General features: G+C 40.2%; 1 protein-coding gene across 2 annotated transcripts in view; it reads left to right on the top strand.

Annotated features, from left to right (window-relative positions):
- The first annotated feature begins 7,948 nt into the window (after nucleotides 1-7,948).
- LOC133544384 (adrenodoxin-like) overlaps nucleotides 7,949-19,586 on the top strand; it is a 30,077-nt gene continuing 18,439 nt past the window's right edge. Inside the window, exons 1-4 of one of the 2 annotated variants that reach the window (XM_061889635.1) lie at nucleotides 7,949-7,966; nucleotides 8,080-8,240; nucleotides 17,298-17,422; nucleotides 17,500-17,629. In XM_061889635.1, the coding sequence (XP_061745619.1) occupies nucleotides 8,113-8,240; nucleotides 17,298-17,422; nucleotides 17,500-17,629 (383 nt within the window). In that variant the 5' untranslated portion in view covers nucleotides 7,949-7,966; nucleotides 8,080-8,112. The other variant, XM_061889636.1, reaches the window with a different exon arrangement.

The following is a 19,586-nucleotide window of genomic DNA, read 5'->3' as shown; positions in this document are numbered from 1 at the left end:
GTGGCAATAAATACTGATAAAGTTGAGGAATGCTCATCAAACACTTATTTGGAACATCTCACAGGTGTGCAGGCTAATTGGGAACAGGTGGGTGCCATGATTGGGTATAAAAACAGCTTCACAAAAAATGCTCAGTCTTTCACAAGAAAGGATGGGGCGAGGTACACCCCTTTGTCCACAACTGCGTGAGCAAATAGTCAAACAGTTTAAGAACAACGTTTCTCAAAGTGTAATTGCAAGATATTTAAGGATTTCAACATCTACGCTCCATAATATCATCAAAAGGTTCAGAGAATCTGGAGAAATCACTCTACGTAAGCGGCATGGCCGGAAACCAACATTGAATGACCGTGACCTTCCATCCCTCAGACGGCACTGTTTCAAAAACCGACATCAGTCTCTAAAGGATATCACCACATGGGCTCAGGAACACTTCAGAAAACCACTGTCACTAAATATAGTTGGTCGCTACATCTGTAAGTGCATGTTAAAGCTCTACGCAAAGCGAAAGCCATTTATCAACAACATCCAGAAACGACGCCAGTTTCTCTGGGCCCGAGATCATCTAAGATGGACTGATGCAAAGTTTAAAAGTGTTCCGTGGTCTGACGAGTCCACATTTCAAATTGTTTTTGTAAATATTCGACACCGTGTCATCCGGACCAAAGGGGAAGCGAACCGTCCAGACTGTTATTGACGCAAAGTTCAAAAACCAGCATCTGTGATGGTATGGGGGTGCATTAGTGCCCAAGGTATGGGTAACTTAGGCACCATTAATGCTGAAAGGTACATACAGGTTTTGGAACAACATATAATGCCATCTAAGCACCGTCCTTTTAATGGACGCCCCTGCTTATTTCAGCAAGACAATGCCAAGCCACATTCAGCATGTGTTACAACAGCATGGCTGCGTAAAAAAAGAGTGCGGGTACTTTCCTGGCCCGCCTGCAGTCCAGACCTGTCTCTCATCGAAAAGGTGTGGTGCATTATGAGGCGTAAAATACGACAGCTCTTCATAAAACAAGAAAGGGGAAGAATTCCCCTTTCAAAGCTTCAACAATTAGTTTCCTCATTTCCCAAACGTTTGAGCGTTATTAAAAGAAAAGGTAATGTAACACAGTGGCAAACATGCCCTTTCCCAACTACTTTGGCATGTGTTGCAGCCATGAAATTCTAAGTTAATTATTATTTGCAAAAAAAAAAACAGTTTATGAGTTTGAACATCAAATATCTTGTCTTTGTAGTGCATTCAACTGAATATGGGTTGAAAATTATTTACAAATCATTGTATTCCGTTTATATTTACATCTTACACAATTTCCCAACTCATATGGAAACAGGGTTTGTATTAATGTTAATGGATTTGCGTCATGACGTTATTGCACAATTGCTGATGCATATGATTAGATATCAATTCAATATATCGATTTTATGGTAATAAAAAAACAACTCTTACCATAAAAACGACAATGTTTTGAATTTTTTCAACATGTAAAAATGGTACCAGTTTTTATGGTCCAATTCCAGACAACTGAGCTACCATTTTAATTCACCGTAAAATCTGTTGTTATTTTTGCAATGTAAAATCCGACGGATAAAAAATCATGAGTCAAGCAAATATGTTTTAAATATTTGTATTTCAACAAGGGCTGGAGGATATATTGATATACTCGATATATCGCGAGTTTGTCTCTGTGCGATATAGAAAATGACCATATTATGATATTCGAGTATACGTTCTCACGCAGCTGTTTTTAGCTGCTGGCATTACACTACAGGCTCTTCTCACTCTTTGTTGTCTCTCCTTCTCACAGACAGCAAGCGCACCTTCTTACATACGTCACATACGTATAGGCCCTCGCAAAGCAGAGGTAGCAGCATGGGTAACGTTAGCTGTGATGCTAGTGGGGCCGTGCGAGTGGTAATACAAGAGAAAGAAGGTGCGAAGGTGGTAAAAAATGAAGGAAGAATTAATTTCCAAGAAAAACAGCAGAGGGTCCATCGTCTGGCGTTGGTTTGGCTTCAAGTGGGAAGATGTCGAACGGAACCCCGTAATTTGTCAAGTGTGGCTCATTTTTGTTTGACAGTTATTGAAATATCATGTGTGACATCATGCACGAAAGTTCACTTTATTTGTTTTAAACTATTGTAGAGGCGTTCTGTACAAAAAGTGCACTTCAATTTAGTGTTGTTTTGATATGTCATCTTAGTGACATCATGCACAAAAGTGCACTGAAAGCTTGTTTTGAAATGTCTGACAATTTTGCACTTTCTGTTTTGGAAATGACATGAATGTTTGTGCCACTGCTTGATAACTGTTTAATAAATACAGTTTTGGTAAATTGACTTAGTTGTGATTTCCTTCTCTGCATGAAAGTTTAAAATGAGCATATATTAATGCAGTATGAAGTAGAATCTTTTCATGTAGACACATAGAATCATCATACTGCTGTGATTATATGCATCAAATGTTCATTCAAGGCTAAGGCAAAATATTGAGACATATACAGTGGTTTTATGAAGTGTTTCTGAGCCCATGTGGTGATATCCTTTAGAGATTGATGTCAGGTTTTTGATACAGTGCCATCTGAGGGATCGAAGGTCACGGTCATTCAATGTTGGTTTCCGGCCATGCCGCTTACTTGGAGTGATTTCTCCAGATTCTCTGAACCTTTTGATGATATGGACCGTAGATGTTGAAATCCCTAAATTTCTTGCAATTGCACTTTGAGAAACGTTGTTCTTAAACTGTTTGACTATTTGCTCACACAGTTGTGGACAAAGGGGTGTACCTCGCCCCATCATTTCTTGTGAAAGACTGAGCATTTTTTGGGAAGCTGTTTTTATACCCAATCATGGCACCCACCTGTTCCCAATTAGCCTGCACACCTGTGGGATGTTCCAATTAAGTGTTTGATAAACGTTCCTCAACTTTATCAGTATTTATTGCCACCTTTCCCAACTTCTTTGTCACGTGTTGCTGGCATCAAATTCTAAAGTTAATGATTATTTGCACAAAAACAAATGTTTATCAGTTTATATTTACATCTAACACAATTTCCCAACTCATATGGAAACGGGGTTTGTATATATATATATATATACATATATATATATATATATATATATATATATATATATATATATATATATATATATAGTATTCCTCAAGGTCTTTGAAATTATTAACGTGGACCCTGACTTAAAAAAGATGAAAAACTTATTCGGGTGTTACCATTTAGTGGTCAATTGTACAGAATACGTACTGTACTGTGCAATCTACTAATAAAAGTCTCAATCAATCAATCATTTGAGTGTAGAAGAAACGCCCAAAGGCTTGGTGGTTGCCATAGCGACCTGTTTTAGGGCTTCTGCGACCTCTGCTGGTGAAAGTGTAAAGTTGAAGCGTTGTTTTTTTCCTCCCAGTTTTTGTTTACGCCGAGTTAGGGTTGACATTTGAGAGAGAACGTTAAAGAACAAGCTCATTCCGAAATCTGATGCATTTAGGGAACTGTAGTACCGAGGCAATATGTGCCTTTTTAATGCAAACTTTTTTTGGAAGTTGAATTTATGTAGCTTTTTTGCGTTTGAATTTTGGGATCTGATTATTATTTTTATTTTTTTTACCTCAGATTAGCTGACAATTTCATTTGATAAAAAATTGTGAGCAAAATATGTTCGTTGAAAATGCAATTTGTTCAAAATTACTGTATACAAATTCAATTTAAAAAATAAATGTGGAAAAATTCAGTGTTTTGTTGCAAAAAATGTAGTGTTGAAAAATTCTGTGTAAAAAAAAAAATAGATGCAGAAATATAAGTTTTCAAGAGCCACTTCCGGTAAATTAAGACCGAATCACCTCATTGGCTGGTTTTGAGACCGGATGGATTACCTCACTTTCAATTTAAAGTAATATTTCTCTACTAAATTGTTATACAAATATGTTTTACACTTAATTTCGTACTGTATTGTTTTACAATAAATTGTTTTTAAACACACACATTTTTTTACTAGTTTTTTTCAATGAAAATGTCCAGTAAAAAAATAGTTTACCAAATTCAAACGCAAAAATATTAGTGACATACATTTAGATGGATGGATGGCTGGATGGATGGATAGATGGATAGATGGATAGATAGTACTTTATTGATTCAATCAAAAATTAAAAGGGAACTCTCCTGAAGGAATCAATAAAGTTTTATTTTATTTTATTTAGTTTCAAAAAAGGGAGTATGTCATTTTAACGCGTTAAAGTGTATCAGTATTTTTTTCAAATGTTTATTTATAAATTTGAACATTTACAAACAGTTGTTAAACAATTATCAGAATAAGTTCAACAATAGTATAAAACAGTACAAAACATTATAAAAACAGTATAAAACAGTGCCAGGGGGTTGTAAATTCAAAGTAACAAAAATATAATACTATATATATACAATAAACTAAGTGCAAAGCCATAGGCTCATTCAGATTTAGTAAATAACTTAAATTTGGAACACAGCATCATCGTTTTCACAGCTTTTTTGTTGTTAGAGCTAGAAAGGGTTTTAATGTAAAGTTCAAAATCTTTTTTGTTAAAAGTGTATCAGGGAGCTCAGCAGTGGTCCCCAACCTTTTTGTAGCTGCGGACCGGTCAACCATTGATAATTTATCCCGTGGCCCGGCTAGGGGGGGATTATTTTTATTGTTTTGTTTTGTTTTGTTTTGTCATGAAAAAGGGAGTTTTATTTGGGTTGGTGCACTAATTGTAAGTGTATCTTGTGTTTTTTATGTTGATTTAATAAAAATAAAAAAAATAAAACATTTTAAAAAAAAATACAAAGCCCCTAAAGCATGGGTGTCAAACTCCGGCCCGCGGGCCAAATTTGGCCCGCCGTGTAATTTCACTTGGCCCTTGAGGCAATATCAAATTAACATTAGAACTGGCCCGCTGCTGTAACACCGCATTCACCGCTAATACTCTTACTTGCCAACCCTCCCGATTTTCCCAGGAGACTCCCGAAGTTTAGTGCCCCTCCCGAATTTCATCCGGGACAACAATATTTGGTGTGGGCTTTAAAGGCACTGCCCTTGGCGTTCTCTACAACCTGTCTCCACGTCCGCTTTTCCTCCATACGAACAGCGTGCCGGCCCAGTCACATAATACATGCGGCTTATACACACACACAAGTGAATGCAATGCATACTTGGTCAACAACCATACAGGTCACACTGAGGGTGGCCGTATAAATAACTTTAACACTGTTACAAATATGCACCACACTGTCAACCCACACCAAACAAGAATGACACATTTCAGGAGAACATCCGCACCGTAACACAACATAAACACAACAGAACAAATACCCAGAACGCCTTGCAGCACTAACTCTTCCGGGACGCTACAATTTACACCACCCGCTATCACCAAACCCCGTCCACCTCAACCCCACCGCCGAAAAGAGGCATTCAATTTTTATTTTTATTTTATTTGATATGCAATTGATATTTTTAAATTATTATTATTATTTGAAACTCGATTTTGCATGTCACTATAAAGTTATATAAGCCTTGCTTGTTCAATATTCAATGCAAAACTTGTTTGGGTCCCTATTAAAAGGTTATAGTGTTCACCCTCGACTTGCGGCTTTGTTCAGTTTTAAATTTTGGCCCACTCTGTATTTGAGTTTGACACCCCTGCCCTAAAGAGACATGGGGAATTTTTTTTTCAGACATGTATCTCGTGCGCACGAGAAACTTTTTATTAAAAAAAAAAAATATATATATATATTAATTTAAATTTTTTTAAAATAATAATTATTTTTTTTATTTGTATTTTTTTTTATATAAAAAGTTTCTTGTGCGCACGAGATACATGTCTAAAAAAAAAAAAATTCCCCATGTCCCTTTAGGGCAGGGGTCTCAAACTCAATTTACCTGAGGGCCACTGTCTGCAGAAACTGGGTGAAGCTGGGCCGCGAGAAAAGATTTCTTTAAAATATCTAAGATGCACTTTTTACTGAATTCACCTTCTTTAAATGGCTTTCCCGCCCTAGCAACATACTTGCCAACGATCTTTCCAACGATCTTTCCAGGACCCGACTATCAGTGCCTCTCCCGACAATCTCCCGGGCCTATTATTCTTCCAGTTTCCACCTGGTCAAAGATATACAATAGGGCGGCGGGGGTGTATATTGTAGCCCAGAATAGTTAGGGCTGCATGGGATTCTGGGTATTTGTTCTGTTGTGTTTATGTTGTGTTTGTCATTCTTGTTTGGTGTGGGTTCACAGTGTGGCGTATATTTGTAACAGTGTTGAAGTTGTTTGTACGGCCACCCTCAGTGTGACCTGTATGGCTGTTGACCAAGTACGTCTCGCAGTCGCTTACTGCGTCTTCAGAGGCCAAATACAACATTTGGCGGGGCTGGCATGCTGTTAATACAGGATGATGATCCCAAGGGCAGTGCTTCCACGGTGCCCCCTTAATATTGTTGTTAGGGTGAAATTGGGGAGAATGATTACCCCTGGAGGGGCATTGAAATTTGGGAGTCAACCGGAAAAATTAAGGGCATACAAGTAAATCGCCAAATGCCAATGACGCCGTACAGCGCCATTCGTATAAAACCCGAGGGCCGCACCATCATTAAATTTTCACATCAAGGTGCGGGCCACAAAATAACATCTCGGGGGCCGCGTGTTTGAGACCCCTGCTTTAGGGGCTCTGTCACGCCAAATTTCTTCCCCCCTACAAAAACCTCCACCTCCCCGCCCCCCCATTTACTTCTGGGGTCATAATTAATACAAACGTTTTGTAAATGCTATATTATAAAAATATAACGCTATATTATAAAAATACAGACGTTTTGTTAACGCTATATTATAAAAAAAAATTAAAAAACAATTTACAAACACAAGCTATGGGATGACGCATTTACTTCCGGGGTAACGTTTCCTCTTAAGGAAGCGGAAGGGGCGGCATAGCTGTTGGTAGAGCGGCCATGCCAGCAACTTGAGGGTTGCAGGTTCGATTCCCGCTTCCGCCATCCTAGTCACTGCTGTTGTGTCCTTGGCCAAGACACTTTACCCACCTGCTCCCAGTGCCACCCACACTGGTTTAAATGTAACTTATATATTGGGTTTCACAACGTAAAGCGCTTTGAGTCACTAGAGAAAAGCGCTATATAAATATAATTCACTTCACTTTTATGTCATCCCATAGCTTGTGTTTGCAAATTGTTTTTTTTAATTTTTTATATTATAGCGTTAACAAAACGTCTGTATTTTTATAATATAGCGTTATATTTTTATAATATAGCGTTATATTTTTATAATATAGCGTTAACAAAACGTCTGTATTAATCATGACCCTGGAAGTAAATGGTGGTGGTGTGGGGTGGGGGGGCGTGGTTGTAGGGAGAAGAAATTTGGCGTGACGGCTCCGTTAAAAAAAAAAAAAAAAAATATATATATATATATATATATATATATATATATATATATATATATATATATTCTTCTGGGCCGCGGCCCGGTGGTTGGGGACCACTGAGGCGAAATAAATCCGGAAAATGAATATGGAAGTTTTGCCTTCAAAATAAAAGTAAAATACTATCTTTACCAACCACAATACATTCATGATTGGGCTTAATCCAGACAGTCTTTCATTTTAAATAAGGCACGACAATTTCCAGTTTGGAGCAAACAATGCGAGCTGTGGTTCGAAAAAAGTCGGCACAAGTAAAGCTTTTAATTCTAAACCTCAACCGGAAGGTGCCTTCGACCACTTTTTTTTGACTTACCAAGAAATGCTTAGACGGTGTCAAATATTTGTTTTAGCTGACAGGTTGAGTAAAGTGTCGTCCTTGTAAGGCGAGTTTATTTGTTGTTGTTGTTTTTTTTTTGTTTATTTAAAGCGGTTGTTGTCACGCCCTGCTTTGCTTCCGCCCGGGCTGTACAATCAAGGCGCAGCTGCGGGAAGTTACGCAATGTGTGTGTGTGACACTTTAAGTAGCTAGCTAGCTGGCTGTCGGCCCAAGTGAGAGTCTTGTGAGCTGCCTTAAAGAGTGTGTGTCGTCCTTACAGACTGTGTCGTCCTTACAGACTGTGTCGTCCTGCACCACCTTTGTGCTTCAAATGGCGTCGGTGCTGACGGCGTTTAGAAGAATAGCCCACGTGGGGTTACGGGACTACGTACACCGCGGGGCTCCGAGGACACCCGCGACAGGTCACCGGAGTTTCGTCACCGGAACGCAGCCGTTAAGGTAGGTCGTTGACTCAACACACATCTGCTTGTTTTTCTGTAAATTAAGTTAAATTGTAGTAATGATGGGTTGATGAGGCGTCATGTATCGTTTCGACACATTGCAAAACTGTACTGATACTGTCACTAAATACTGACATCTGCCGGACATTAATCAATCAATCAATCAATCAATGTTAATTTATATAGCCCTGAATCACTAGAGCAGGGGTCGGGAACCTTTTTGGCTGAGAGAGCCAAGAATCCAAATATTTTCAAATGTATTTCCGTAAGAGCCATATAATATTTTTTTCAACGCTCAACACAACTAAACACGTACATTTTTAAGTAAGACCAACATTTCTAGAGTACAATGGGTCTCTTATTCCTTGTAATAACATTGTTATTCAGAAGCTAACTGTGGAGGGGGTGTGGCCTGCGGGGTGTGCCATGACCGGCCTCGAAATCAGCGACAGGTGCGTCGACGGCCCACCTGGGCCTTGTTATCTAATCGCCTGTTGCTCTGTTATAAGCAGCAGCCAGGAGGAGAGACGGGGTTGGGGATGGAGCCAGAGCGCGAGCGAGAAAGAAAAAGACAATTGCTGGAAAGCAACTGAGAGGCTTATTGAAAAATAAAACAATATTGTCACCCTGAAACAGGCTCTCATGTCGGTGCTTGGTTGTCTAAAGAACCCCCAGGAGGGCAAGCCCCACACTAATCAATAATAAATAACTTCTTACCATTAACGCAACTTCTTGAACAGGTGCGGTAGGAAATGGATGGATGGATGGATGGATTAAAAATGCATGAGAATGCATCCATCCATTTTTTACCGCTTATTCCCTTTTGGGGTCGCGGGGGGCGCTGGTGCCTATCTCAGCTACAATCGGGCGGAAGGCAGGGTACACCCTGTACAAGTCGCCATCTCATTGCAGGGCCAACACAGACAGACATTCACACTCACATTCACACACTAGGGCCAATTTAGTGTGCATGAGAATATTTTATAATTTGAACGTTGTTTTTAACACTGTGATTACAAGTGGAATTATTCATTACTTATCGTGTTTATGTCAGCTCCAATTTGAGTGAGCCAGATGCAGTCATCAAAAGAGCCACATATGGCTCGCGAGCCATAGGTTCCCTCCCTACCCCTGCACTAGAGTCTCAAAGGGCTGCACAAACTACAACGACATACTCTGTAGAGCCCACATAAGGGCAAGGAAAACTCACCCCAGTGGGACGTCAGTGACAATGATGACTACAGCTGTGATCAAATCTATTCAACCCCCACACAGTTTTGGTGTTTTAGCAAGTTGGACATTTATTCCGTATTTTGTTTATAGTCGTATCAAATAAAGATGTGTCAAGTAGACAAATGCAACTTAAATTAAAAGCGTTACTAAAACACCCTTCTTTCATCTCTGTAATATTGCTAAAATTCGCTCCATTCTGTCCACTGAAGACGCTGAGATCATTATCCATGTGTTTGTTAAATCTCGCCTCGATTACTGTAACGTATTATTTTCGGGCCTCCCCATGTCTAGCATTAAAAGATTACAGTTGGTACAAAATGCGGCTGCTAGACTTTTGACAAGAACAAGAAAGTTTGATCACATTACACCTGCACTGGCTTCCTGTGCACTTAAGATGTGGCTTTAAGGTTTTACTACTTAGGTATAAAATACTACATGGTCTAGCTCCATCCTATCTTGCCGATTGTATTGTACCATTTGTCCCGGCAAGAAATCTGCGTTCAAAGGAGTCCGGCTTATTAGTGATTCCCAAAGCCCAAAAAAAAAGTCCGCGGGCTATAGAGCGTTTTCATTTCGGGCTCCAGTACTCTGGAATGCCCTCCCGGTAACAGTTCGAGATGCCACCTCAGTAGAAGCATTTAAGTCTCACCTTAAAACTCATTTGTATACTCTAGCCTTTAAATAGACTCCCTTTTTAGACCAGTTGATCTGCCGTTTCTTTTCTTTTTCTCCTATGTCCCACTCTCCCTTGTGGAGGGGGTCCGGTCCGATCCGGTGGCCATGTACTGCTTGCCTGTGTATCGGCTGGGGACATCCCTGCGCTGCTGCTCCGCCTCCGCTTGGGATGGTTTCTTGCTGGCTGCGCTGTGAACGGGACTCGCTGATGTGTTGGATCCGCTTTGGACTGGACTCTCGCGGCTGTGTGGGATTCATTATGGATTGAACTTTTATAGTATCATGTTAGACCCGCTCGACATTCATTACTTTCGTCCTTTCCAAGGTTGTCATTATTGTCATCATTGTCACCGACATCCCACTGGGTGTGAGTTTTCCTTGCCCTTATGTGGGCCTACCGAGGATGTCGTAGTGGTTTGTGTTGTGGTTTGTGCAGCCCTTTGAGACACTAGTGATTTAGGGCTATATAAGTAAACCATTGATTGATTGATAAATTGTGACACTGTCCATCCATCTTCTTCCGCTTAGCCGAGGTCGGGTCGCAGGGGCAACAGCCTAAGCAGGGAAACCCAGACTTCCCTCTCCCCAGCCACTTCGTCTTCCTGGGGAATCCCGAGGCGTTCCCAGGCCAGCCGGGAGACATAGTCTTCCCAACGTGTCCTGGGTCTTCCCTGTGGCCTCCTACCGGTTGGACGTGCCCTAAACATCTCCCTAGGGAGGCGTTCGGGTGGCATCCTGACCAGATGCCCAAACCACCTCATCTGGCTCCTCTCGATGTGGAGGAGCAGCGGCTTTACTTTGAGTTCCTCCCGGATAGCAGAGCTTTTCACCCTATCCCTAAGGGAGAGCCCCGCCACACGGCGGGGGAAACTCATTTCGGCCGCTTGTACCCGTGATCTTATCCTTTCGGTCATGACCCAAAGCTCATGACCATAAGTGAGGATGGGAACGTAGATCTTAACACTGTATTTTACAAAATACCAAAAAATAAATTTTTCTTAATATCTCATTGACAAAATGATTCAACCCCCTAGTTACATGCATCTTTAGTACTTAGTAGAACACCCTTTGGCAGTAATGACATCCTTCAAAGGTGATACATAACCGGACACAAGCTTCTTGCAACCATCTACAGGTATTTTAGCCCATTCCTCTTGGGTAAAGGCCTCCAGTTCATTCATATTCTTGGGCTTGCGTGCTGCAACTGCCTTCTTCAAGTCCCACTACAGCTTTTCTATAGGATTTAGGTCTGGCGACTGTGAAGGCCACTCCAGAGTCTTCCAGCCCTTCTTCTGCAACCACTCTGTTGATTTGGAGGTATGCTTGGGATCGTTGTCCTGTTGGAAGGTCCAACGTCTCCCAAGCCTCAGCTTTGTCACTGACTTCATAACATTTGCAGCTAATATATCCTGCTAGGAAATAGAATTCATAATGTCTTAAACGCGCTGGAGATTCCTGGTACCTGAGGCAGAGAAACAGCCCCAGAGCATGATTGACCCCCCACCATGCTTAACAGTAGGCAAGGTGTTCTTCTCTTTGTAAGCTTCATTTTTTCTCCTCCAGACATAACGTTGATTCATAGGCCCAAAGAGTTCCAGTTTTGTCTAATCATTCCATAGAACAGATTCCCAAAACCTTTGGGGTTTGCCCAGATGATTTTTTGGCATACTGGAGTCTATTTTCCTTGTGCCTGGTAGTCAGAAGTGGGGTGCGCCTGGGAGTTCTGGCATGGAGGCCTTCATCTCGTAGTGCGCGCCTTATTGTCTGGGACGAAACCTGCGTTCCCCCCTCTGCAATGTCCTGTTGTAGTTCCTCAGCTGTTACCCGGGGGTTTTTCACCACTGTACGCACACAGCATCCTCTTTCTACCACGCCCAGGTAGTGTTTCCACTGTGTCTCTTGGAATGTGTAATGCCTTTACTATTTTTTTATATCCATATCCTTTCTTATGAAGAGAAATTACCTCCTCTCGACTTATTTGACCACTCCCTGGACTTCACCATGTTGCAAATACACCATTGACCATCTACAAGAAGCTGAGCGTCAGTCTTTTTCAATCAGTTTAATTGTTGCTCGTTATGGTTCTAATCACATCTACAGGTGTTTTCAACACCTGATTGAAAAGACCTTATTGAAATTCTGTTCTTGAGAGTTATGATCGTCAAGGGGTTGAATAATTTTGTCAATGAGATATTAAGAGAAATGACACTGTTTGGTATGTTACAAAATATAATGTTGTAATTTAAGTCGCATTTGTCTATTTATCCATCCATCATCTTCCGCTTATCAGAGGTCGGGTCGCGGGGGCAACAGCCTAAGCAGGGAAACCCAGACTTCCCTCTCCCCAGCCACTTCGTCTAGCTCTTCCCGGGGGATCCCGAGGCGTTCCCAGGCCAGCCGGGAGACATAGTCTTCCCAACGTGTCCTGGGTCTTCCCCGTGGCCTCCTACCGGTTGGACGTGCCCTAAACACCTCCCTAGGGAGGCGTTCGGGTGGCATCCTGACCAGATGCCCGAACCACCTCATCTGGCTCCTCTCGATGTGAAGGAGCAGCGGCTTTACTTTGAGTTCCTCCCGGATGGCAGAACTTCTCACCCTATCTCTAAGGGAGAGCCCCGCCACACGGCGGAGGAAACTCATTTCGGCCGCTTGTACCCATGATCTTATCCTTTCGGTCATGACCCAAAGCTCATGACCATAGGTGAGGATGGGAACGTAGATCGACCGGTAAATTGAGAGCTTTGCCTTCCGGCTCAGCTCCTTCTTCACCACAACGGATCGGTACAACGTCCCCATTACTGAAGACGCCGCACCGATCTGCCTGTCGATCTCACGATCCACTCTTCCCTCACTCGTGAACAAGACTCCTAGGTATTTGAACTCCTCCACTTGGGGCAGGGTCTCCTCCCCAACCCGGAGATGGCACTCCACCCTTTTCCGGGCGAGCATTTGTCTATTTAATGCATCTTTATTTGATATGACTATAAACAAAATACGGAATAAATGTCCAACTTGCTAAAACACCAAAATTGTGTGGGGGTTGAATAATTTTAATCACAACTGTAGACTTTCACAGAAAAATATATCGATTATCGAGATACTTTTTTTGTCCATTTCGCCCAGCCCGAGGCTAGCGCATACAAATTAGTTATAAGATGGGACTTAAATGCTTCAACTGAAGTAGCATTTCCAACTGTTGCCAGAGACTCTTTTTGGGCTCTGAGAATCACTAATAAGCAGGAGTTCTTAGAATGCAGATTTCTTGCTGGACATAAATGTACAATACGATCATCTAAAATAATTGGGGGGGCTCTGTGTAAAATTTTAAAAATGTAATTTACATGAAACCAGAATTGTCAAACAGGTCTTGTAAAGATGATTTCAATGATGAATACTAAGAAAGTTATGGACTTATTTCGGTCAACTTCTTACTATAAAGTCAATGGAGCTCAATGTTTTGGCGGTTTTTCAGTTGTCATATGCACAAAAAATTAGTGTTTTCAGGCTGCATTTGAACATTGCCAACAGTGAAGCATGTCTCACATCTTTAGGAAGACTATGCCAGATTTTAGGAGCATAAAACGCAGTTTCACCATGTTTGGTCCGGACTCAAAGTGATGTACTGATGAAAACTAATGTTGAAGGTCAGCCAGCTGGCTAAAAAAAAAGTTTTATCTAATCACACATGAAAGACATTTTAGGAGAAGATGAGTGAAAGCAGTTGGTTTCTACTTGGGAGGTTTGAGGAACCTTGAATGATGTTCATTTCAGTCCTTAGTGCCTTGTTCATGTCCTCCATCCCTCTGTGCCTACAATACCATCTTCTGCAGTACCCTTCTTTGTTGTTTTTTTTTCTCATACAAATTGGATTATTTGCTTCAAAGTGATTTTTGTTTGTGTGAACTCATGCCAGAGCAGCTTGAAGGATTTACTACTAAATCCTGGCAGGTTTTGTCTTAAAAGGTCAAGTAGTACAAGAAAGAGTGTAGTATTGACGAAGACTCTGCAGTTTGTTTTGTTTCAGACATGTTTAAGATTTCTGGAAAGGAGTAAGATCAAGTACAGCTTATAAAATCCTTCTACTTCTATTTGTAAATGTTCACAGCAAGGTGTTGAAAAAAGACATCAATTAGCAAACAGGAAGTCATAAAAACCGACAGTACAGAGTTAAAGGAATAATGGTTAAAAAAAAAAAAGATACATAATTAAAGAAATCAAATAAAGTCTCATTGATCATAAACATTAAGGATACATAAATACTGGAGTCCAAAATTTGACTGAATTGCCCAATTTGTCATGTTATAGGTTGATTGGCATCACTAAATTGGCCCTTGTGTGTGAGTGTGAATGTTGTCTGTATCTGTGCTGAGATGGCGACTTGTCCAGGGTGTACCCTGCCTTCCGCCCGATTGTAGCTGAGATAGGCTCCAGCGCCCCCCGCAACCCCAAAGGGAATAAGCAGTAGAATATGGATGGATGGATGTTAAACAATTCCAGTCTTTTTTTTGCGGAGGTGTAAAAAATCCAGGTACTCATTTTTATTTGCACGTGCTTCATTGTAGGAATAAAATTAACTCCCACCCCCGAAAAAGGGAAAAACAGAGCAGAAGGCTGAAATGTTTATTAATGATGAAATTAAATGTTGCTGTGTCTGGAACAGTACAAATAATTAGTGTAAGAAAAAAAAAAAAGGTTTTCGAACTAAATGCAATGCTTTGTAACGATTTTTAATCGATTTAAAAAAAATTAATAAATATATTTTAATTTTTTTATTCTATCTGTATAGTCCAGCCACTCAGACAAATCATATTGTTGATGTAGATCAGTAGTGTCAAACTTGTTTTCATGGAGGGCCACATTGCAGTCATGGCTGCCCTCAGAGGGCCACTTGTTACCATGAATGTGAGAAAATAAAAATATCATTGCCTCATTATATTATTGCCTATGCATTTGGTGATTTGATTTTTCTACGTACAAATTGATGGATAACTTACTTCGAAATTGTAAGTAAATGTGACAAGCAGATATTTAAGTATTTATTGTTATTTTTACAAACTACAATACAGTGTATAATTAGGGTTGCTAAAAAAACTTTTTCATCACATCCGATATTTGTATTTTTCTCTCAGTAAATTGATTGATTTTCAAAAATTCATTTTTTTTTTTTTTTTTTTTTTTTTGACAATATAATTTTTTTTAGGTCATCTGTATGCCTACTTGGTGCACGTATGGGTCATAATAGGGCTGGGCGATATGGCCTTTAATATCTTATTTTTAAGACATATCACGATACATGATATATATCAATATTTTGCCTTAGCCTTGAATGACCACTTGATGCATATAATCACAGCAGTATGATGATTCTATGTGTCTACATTATAAATAAATGATAAATGGGTTGTACTTGTATAGCGCTTTTCTACATTAAAACATTATTGTTCATACTGCATTAATATATGCTCATTTTTAAACTTTCATGCAGAGAGGAAAACCCACAAGTCAATTGACCAAAACTGTATTAATTAAGCAGTGGCAAAAACATTCATGTCATTTCCAAAACTGAAAGTGCAAGATTGTCAGACATTTTAAAACAAGCTATTAGTGCACTTTTGTGCATGATGTCACTAAGATGAAATATCAAAACAATACTAAATTAAAGTACACTTTTTGTACAGAACACCACTACAATGGTTTAAAACAAAGTGCACTTTTGTGCATGATGTCACACAAAATATTTTAATAACTGTCAAAGAAAAATGAGCTGCGTGAAGGAAATCAAATAGTGTATGTCCTTCGCTATGTGGTAGTTTTCTGCGGATGTTATTAAATTCTGTTGTTGACTATTTTTTTCATACGATCTGCTTTGGCATTTTGTGGGTATGGCACCGAACAGAGATGTTGACATGCAGTTTCCAGCACTCTTCATTCTCTAGCTGGGGACTTTTTAAATGATGCTACAAATTAGCAGTGGGTGTTACTTTTTGTAACAACGCTTTTGCCGCATTCTTGTTCGACATATTCCTGTTTGAAGCCAAGCCACCGCCAGACGCTGTGCTGTTTTTCTTAGAAATTAATTCTTCCTTCATTTGTTACCAGATTGGCACCTTCTTTCTCTTGTATTACCACTCGCAAGGCTCCGATAGCATCACAGCTAATGTTACCCATGCTGCTACCTCTCATGCGAGGGCGTATGACGCGACAGTGTGTGATGTATGTAAGAAGGTGCGCTTGTCTGTGAGAAGGAGACACAAGAGTGATAAGAGGCTGCAGTGTAATGCCCGCGACTAAAAGTAACTGCGTGAGAAGGTATACTCCAATATGATAGTCATTTTCTATATCGCACAGAGACAAACCCGCGATGTATCATCATAAGTCAGCAATCAAAAGGTTTTTTAAGGTTTTGTTTTTAAATATAAAGAGATATCTCGGGATATGAGTGCCCGGACTTGCAAGTTATTTGGGATAAGAGTGGTCTCTTGGCTTTGTTGTGATTTAGCTTGCAAGCACAAAACCCCATGTTACGAGCCTCCCCACCACAAGTTGGCGTAGCGACGATGTAAGATCCGACTAAAACATCCAGTGTTACTTGCTAGCGTTAGCTTATAGCTCAATATGGACATAACTTTGTTTTTCCAAGGAAGGGAGTGAGTGAGAAGAAGTGGGTGATACTCATGGAAGGACTGCTAGTCTGCACCATACTGAAGCAGAATGAGTCAACGGCAGCCAAGCACGTTAAAATATCGAAAGATTTATCCATGAAAGTATGGAGAAGCTGTTGATGGTGTGTTTGACAGGTGTAACTGGGGGATATACTGTATTATTGCAACAGTAATAGTTTGCACTACATCTATTGCATTTTTTTTTTACACATGTATCATTTAAAAGTATGTATTTCCTGCTGAAAGAAATGTTGCAGGTTATAATTGTGCCAGAGAAGCAATTTAAACTCATATCGTGAGGTACTACTGTATACAACTTTTTTTTTTTTAGGTTTCCTTTTAAACTATATGAAAATATCAAAATGACTTCCTTTAGTGTCCCGCATGCAACACCCTTGCTTTAAAGGAATACGCTTTAATTAGAACATGGTCTGAGGAGCAATCAGTGGGTGGAAGTCAACGTCTTTCTCACTTCCTGTCGCCAGGTCAGACAACAAGGTGACCATCCACTTCGTAAATCGCGACGGCGAGAAGATCACAGTTGCAGCTTCTCCCGGGGACTCTCTGCTCGACGTCGTCATCAACGAGGACCTCGACTTTGACGGCTATGGTTTGTGACTCAAACTTGCCAGATGGCACACAAAGTGAGCACGTGGGACTCAGTTTGTGCGCGTGTTTGGCTGGCAGGAGCGTGCGAGGGAACGCTGGCGTGTTCCACCTGCCATCTGATCTTTGACGAGGACGTCTACAAGAAGCTGGGCCCTGTCACAGATGAAGAGATGGACATGTTGGACTTGGCGTACGGCCTTACTGACACGTAAGGACACGCTGAACTTTCCTTTGCTTTTTTCTTATTTTACCCTGAATCTTCCTTTCTTCTAAATTTACGGTTTGCTCTTTCCTTATTTTACGCTGAACCTTCATTTGCTATTTTTTTATTTCACACTAAACCATCCTTTATTGTCTTATTCTACACTGAACATCCTTTGCTCTATTCTTTAACACCAAGCCTTGTTTTGCTTTTTTTTTACGCTGAACCTTCATTTGCAATTTTTTTTATTTTACACTGAACCATCCTTTATTTTCCTATTTTACATTAAACCTTCCTTTGCAATATTCTTATTTTACACCAAACCTTATTTTGCCTTTTTCTTATTTTACACTGAACCTTCTATTTTACACTGAACCTTCTATTTTCCTATTTTACACTGAACCTTCTTTTGCTATATATATGTTTTTACACAAACTCTTTGCTATTTTCTTTGCTAATTTATTTATTTTACACTTAACCGTCTCTTGCTGTTTTCTTAATTTACACTGAACTAGGGCTGGACAATACGGCCTTTTTTTAATATCTCTATTTTTAGGCCAAATTGCAATACGTAATATATATCTCGATATTTTGCCTTAGCCTTGATTTAACACTTAATGCATATAGCGTATTTCCTTGAATAGCCTGCCGCTAATTAATTTAAAACCTCTTCTCACTCCTGCGCTTACCAATGGCATGCAGTAAAAAATTCTGTGATGTGAGGATACCATCACGAAAAGTACATTTAACAAAATAAACGTTATAATAGTTATTAATTTCAGCACTGAAACATTTTGCTGCCTCTATCTTCACACGGACGAGATTGGAAGCATAAACAAGTTACACTGAAGGTTGTGATATAAACAAGTTTACCAGTCTTACTAATATGTGCCACACTGTGAACCCACACCAAACAAGAATGACAAACACATTTCTGTAGAACATCATCTATGTAACACATTATAAACGCAACATAACAAATACCCAGAATGCAATGCATTCATGAATCTTACTGCTTATATTATACATCTCCGCGCCCACAACCCCGCCCTTCTCAACTGACGCACGGAGGTTTGGGGGGCCGGTTTTGGTGCTAGCGGGGTGTATAATATAAGCAGTAAGAGTCATGGATGCATTGCATTTGTTATGTTGCGTTTATAATGTGTTACTGTGAGGATGTTCTCCAGAAATGTTTGTCATTATTGTTTGGTGTGGGTTCAGTGTGGCACATATTAGAGTGTTAAAGTTCTTTATATCACAACCTTCAGTGTAACCGGTGTGGCTGATGAACAAGACCCCTGGTTTACACATTAGCACAAGCAAAAAAACAACTATTTATGCTGTGTAATTTCATTATACATTTCAGAAGAGTTTTGCAACTCTTGATGTTGTTGTGAAAAGGGTCAAAATGGGTCTTTGAGCGGTAAGGGACGCCAACCTTGCTGCCTCCGCCAATTTGAAAATGACGACAGGGAAAGCGTCACTCGTGACGTCGTGAATTTGACCCGGTGCTAATAGTAAGCGTGCGCTAATAATTTTGGGAAACAAGTTTGACCCGGCAGTAGTTCAAGGTAGGCGCGTATTATAAGGAAATACGGTAATCACAGCAGTATGATGATTCTATGTGTCAACATTACAACATTCTTGTTTATATTTCATTAATATATGCTACTTTTAAACTTTCATGCAGAGAGGAAAATCACAACTACCGTTTTTTTTTTCGGAGTATAAGTCCCACCTGCCGAAAATGCATAATAAAGAAGGAAAAAAACATAAGTCCCAGGTGGAGGAGTTTAAGTATCTCTGTTTTGTTTACGAGTGAGGTAAAGATGGAGAAGGAGATCAATCGGAGCAGCTGGGACAGTATTCCAGTCTCTCTGTTGCGCAGAAACGAGAGCTGAGCCAGAAGGCAAAGCTCTCGTTCTACTGAGCTATCGACATTCCTACTCTCACCTATGGTCAT

Source organism: Nerophis ophidion, linkage group LG27, assembly GCF_033978795.1.
Source record: "Nerophis ophidion isolate RoL-2023_Sa linkage group LG27, RoL_Noph_v1.0, whole genome shotgun sequence".
Lineage (NCBI taxonomy): Eukaryota > Metazoa > Chordata > Actinopteri > Syngnathiformes > Syngnathidae > Nerophis > Nerophis ophidion.
This window is presented reverse-complemented; position numbering and strand designations above follow the sequence as displayed.